Source organism: Buteo buteo, chromosome 11, assembly GCF_964188355.1.
Source record: "Buteo buteo chromosome 11, bButBut1.hap1.1, whole genome shotgun sequence".
Classification (NCBI taxonomy): Eukaryota; Metazoa; Chordata; class Aves; order Accipitriformes; family Accipitridae; genus Buteo; species Buteo buteo.
Window position 1 is genome coordinate 17,159,661 of NC_134181.1, and position 4,837 is coordinate 17,164,497.

General features: G+C 52.2%; 1 protein-coding gene across 1 annotated transcript in view; it reads right to left on the reverse strand.

Moving 5' to 3' along the window:
- SALL1 (spalt like transcription factor 1) overlaps positions 1-4,355 on the reverse strand; it is a 14,868-nt gene extending 10,513 nt beyond the window's left edge. The window contains exon 1 of the mRNA XM_075040220.1: positions 4,134-4,355. Coding sequence (XP_074896321.1) covers positions 4,134-4,209 — 76 coding nt within the window. The 5' untranslated portion in view covers positions 4,210-4,355. The remainder of the gene's footprint in view (positions 1-4,133) is intronic.
- Between the last annotated feature and the right edge of the window lie 482 nt (positions 4,356-4,837).

A 4,837-nucleotide genomic window follows, 5' to 3' on the forward strand; every position in this document is an offset into this window, starting at 1 on the left:
GGGCATTTGGTGGGAGCTGCTCCTTTTGGTTTTTTACAGTTTCAAGAAACATAATTGTATTTTCTAAGAGGCACCTCAGGTCACTTCAATAAAGATTCATGTTTCCACAATTAAAGCATGAATATGGTTAAGAGCCAGCTATGCAATAAGCACTGGTACAGCTAAATATACAGGAGGGCTTGTCCTCGGGGAGCCAGATGCTACTTAGCATCAAAAAGATAAATAAGGTACAAACTACAACATAAATATTTTGCAGCGAGACAATGATGCGGGTTATGTAGGGGAAACACATACAAAACGGGTCTGAACTAACACCGGGTTTAGACAACTTCCACCATATGGGATTCAGTAATTATTTCTGAATTGCATCTGCATAAGTGATATTTCACAAGGCCCTCTACACTTCAGGCTCACCTTTGGAAAAAACACAAGTGTCTGTATTCTGAACCGACAGACTGCAGTTATCCCACAAAAAGGCCTAATTATGTAACAAACTAAAAGCAGCCTAACTAAGCAATTATTTCTCTTAAGCATCCCATCTTTCAGATCTTACTAAAGGAAGCGATCATAATTTCTCTCATTTCATGGGCCCAGTAACAATTACGTGGATGATCATAATGCTGCAGCAGGAATTTACCAAAATCCATTACTGACATGAAAAGGCAGTGGTTCTGACAAGCCTTTATATGGAAGAGAAGCAAACATTTTCTCTTCCTCAAAGTCTAGCCGGCTTATTTCTCCAATACACCTTTTTTGAAAATTACACTCCAAGAATATTCTTTTACAATTGGGAATGCAATTCCAACCAACTAAAAAAAAAAAAATAAATTCTAAAAAGTCACGAAAGTGCTTGGAGTTATTAACAAAAGGAAATAATCCCACAATCTCCTGCCCACTTCCTACCAGTAATTAGTTACTTGTTGAATATAATTTACGCTGCAAATTATTTCTGCTATTAATCTGAGAGCTGTTCTGGTTAATCCAATACGAACTTTATCAAATGTGCACATGCACAGGATTTTTTACAAGAGTAAACTTACTTATCCATTGATGGAACCAAAAACACATTTTAAGTGGAAAGTCTTCCTGCTAAGAGTGAACTGCATGAGCTTTGAACTTTTGAAAAAAAGAGAGAGCAGTAAAAAAAAACAAAACCCAAAAACCCACGCTGCTGCAGTCTGAGGAACTTTTTTCCCTATCAATCTTTAGATACGAAACCATAGCAGAAAGCTTTCACAAACCAGAATTCAAATCAGATGCAAGAAATTTTCACGGGGCCACTCTATTCATTGCCCAAAATACTGCCCAGCAGTACCTTACTGCAAGTGCCTTAAGGACTAGCGATGCTACATTTGCCTGAACCCTGCGCAAACTATTAGATGAATTAGCAAACCTGAATTCACAGTATGAAAGGAGAAGAAAGGAGCGCTTGGAACTTCGAAGTTTTGTTTTGCAATTTCAAGGGAAAAAATGCAGACTCGTCCTCCACATAGCTCACCCACCCTGTCTTGGTTCAAGTGGGAAGCAGCTGCCAGGGCTGGGGACCCCGGAAAGGCAGAGGGTAGCTCTATGCTAATATTATTACAGTGTTCTGAATCCTGAAACACCATGACAAAAACACACCCTCTAGGCAACTTACTCAAAACTTACCGTCTAACCATGTAAAGCAGCCATAACCTAAAAGCATTACTTGAGAAGGGCGGGGGGAGGCTCCTACGGATTTTATAGTAAAGGACATTGCTTTTCCTAGGAAACTGGTAGGTATGTTTCAAAAATAATAAACTTTGTTATTTACTTACTTAACTTAGGATAGCCACGCAAACTAAACAAAAGCTTCACTTCCATGTCATCTTTTCAGGCAAAATCCAACTTACGTGAAGTACATCCTTTAGCAACAGGCAGGAAAGCTGCTCAGTTAACATTCCTTTCTCACACTCCCACTGTCTTTCATTTGAAAATGATGTGCAAAATCAGATCAAGAGACTAAAACCAGAAGAAAACGGCTACTTTTAAAAAAAAGATGCTCGGAGGTGTTTTGACCTGTTCCATCTACCCAAACCAAAAACAGACAGCAAACGTCAAAAGAGGCAATCGCACAAAGTGAAGATGTGAAAAAATCCCTCTCTGCTTTCCCAGCAAGATAATTTCCATCTCAGCTTTCCCTTTCTCTGCTCACTTTAAGAAGTTCCAAATTGTTTCATAGGAGGCCGATGAAAGACAAATAAAAACGTAACGTTTTCCCCAACTCCTGCTCCAAACTTCAAGCGGAAGTAGAAATAATATCGGAAGAAAAAAGAAATACGTTTACTGAGATGAGAAAGGGGATTACGCTGAGCGAACGGCAAAACTCGAGTGCACTCACAGCGCATGAAACTCGGCTAAAAACCAGAAGTCGCCTCCCAGGAACCGAATGACTTTTGAGAAATGTTTCGGCAGAGCTACGCGAAGCGAGTGCTTATGTATTTGATGGTTTTACGAAGAGGGCGTCCCAGGGATTTTAGAAGCCGGGTAAACTCTCACAGAGGCGGGACAACATCCCGCAAACTTTCCGACTTGATTCATCGCGCCGAGCCCGGGATCCTCGCCCCGCGTTTCGCCTCCGCGCAGCCGAGGGGCGCGGGCACCGCGCTCGGCACCGCCGCTCCCGGGGCCGCCGCCGCCGGGCCAGGAGGCAGCTCGGCGGGCCCAGGGCAGCCGGCGCGGCCGGAACGCGGAGCGGCCGCGGGAGCGGAGGGCCCCGCGCCAACGCTTCCTCGGGAAGTTGCCGGAGGACGTCCGAGGCGCTGCCGGGCGGCGAAGGGGGCACCGCCGCGCCCCGGCCCGCCCTTACCTGCCCGCCTGAAGCGCTCCTGCCCCGCGGCGCCCTGCGCGCCTGCCGCCGACGGGTCCCCTCGCCGCCCCCCGGCGCTCGCCCGCCGCATGGCCGCTGGGGGGGCCGGCTGGGAGGCGGCGGGCGCGGGGGGGGGGGGGGGTGGATGCTGCCTCCGGGCCGAACGCCCCCGCCGACCCCCGCCTTCCCGGCCGCGGCTCTCGCCGACTACTTGTCACCCCGCGTCCCGGTACAGGTACGGGTAGGGGCACGTCCCCCTCCGCCGCCCGCCGGGCTGCGCCGAACTCTTCCGAAATCCCCCTGCTCCCGCAGGCGGAGGGAAAAGGTGGGGAGGAAGGGGGGGGGGGGGGGGGGGGAAGAAAGAAAAGAGAAAAAAAAGATATTTCACACGCTCCTTCTCCAAATCCTGGCGGACACAAAGCCAGCATTTATTCCTCGCTCACCGACTTGGAGGGGACGGGGAGGCGGAGAAAGAAATAAAAATAAAAAGGAACCTTAGGGAAAAGAAAACAAGCCCCCGCGCTGCCCGGAGCTTCCGCGCTGGTGGCCGCGGAGCCCCTCTCCGGCGCGGCGACTGCGCGGAGCCCGGCGCGGCGGCTCCCGGGACGGGGCGACCCCCGCCCCCCCCACCCCCCCGCGGCCCGGCCCGGCCCGGCCCGGCGGCGGCGGCAACTTTTCCGCCTCCAGGAAGCTTTTGGTGCAGCCAGAGGCCGGGGCTGCTCAGCGGCGGGGCAGCGTCCCCCGCTCGGTGGGACCGCGGGGAGCGGGGGGGTGCGGGAGCTCTGGGGTCCGCGGGGGTGTTTGGGGGGGGGGGCGAGAAAGTGGGTGCCCGGGGGGGGTTTTCCGCCCCTTTCGGGGGGACGGCGCGGGCAGCGTGTGTGGCCGGACGGGGCATCCGTCCCGCGGGGCTCCAGGATCAGCCGCCCCGCGGCAGCCCCACTTTGTTCCCCCGCTCCGCGGGGCGCGGAGAGAGGCGCGGGGGGCGCGGATCCATATCCCGCGGGCTCAGGATGCCAGACCGCCCCGCGGGGGGGAGGGCGGAGGGAAAACATCAAAAAACGGAAAGAGTTTGGAGTTTCGTTAAGAAACAGGCGAAACAAAACGCTGAGTAAAAAAAAAAAAAATAAATAAAAGCCAAGAACTTGGACCAAAACCCCAGAAGGAACCCCCCCGCACGTAACTCCGGGAGATCCAGCTGTCCCGCTCCGCTGCCCGGCGCGGTCCCGTCTCCACGCAAGGTAAGTTGATCTATTTTGTGTGTGTTTGTGTTAAAATGTGTGCGAGGGAGAGGAGAAGAACTCACCATTTCGCTGGGATAACAAGGCCAGATCGGGGTCGGATTGGAAATGCTGAGGCTTCGCCTGCTTCCTCCGCGACATGCTGGCTCAAACATCAGCTGGGGCAGAATAAAAAATTACTAAAAAAAAATCTTCTCAAAATTACGGAAATCGAGCCTCCCCCCCCCAGCCTCCCCAATCCTCCGCGCACCGCGCATGTGTCCTGCTATAATTATGATTATCAATAATGCATTGCGATTAATCATAGAGGGGCTCTTTGAAAGGCGATTGGCACATGGCCAGCTCTATTCAAACCAGCTCGCCTTAATCAATTAGGCGCTGATTTGCTGGAGACCCTTGTCTCTCCGCCGCTCCCACCCAATGAGTCGATCCATGTGGCAGGAGAAGGGGCTGGATTTCCCCAAAGCTGTTTGGATACAGTTTAACCCTCTTAGCAACCAGCTGGGACTGCATCGCGCCATCCCGGTTACTATAGGAATGTGTCTCCCCTCGCCCCTTCCTCCAGCCCCGACGGGCTCCCCGCGCCTCCCTCCCTCCCTCAGTTTTGCGCTGCATTTCACTTTTTTCTTCCTTTTTTTTTTTATTTTTTTTTTCCCTTAAAAAAGCTTCTCCCCCCACACCCCCAGCCTCGACCAAAGCCCCGACCCGCGGAGGGAGGGCAGGGTAAGCAATAATCGATGGAGGGGAGGACGCACGGCTGGGGGGAGCG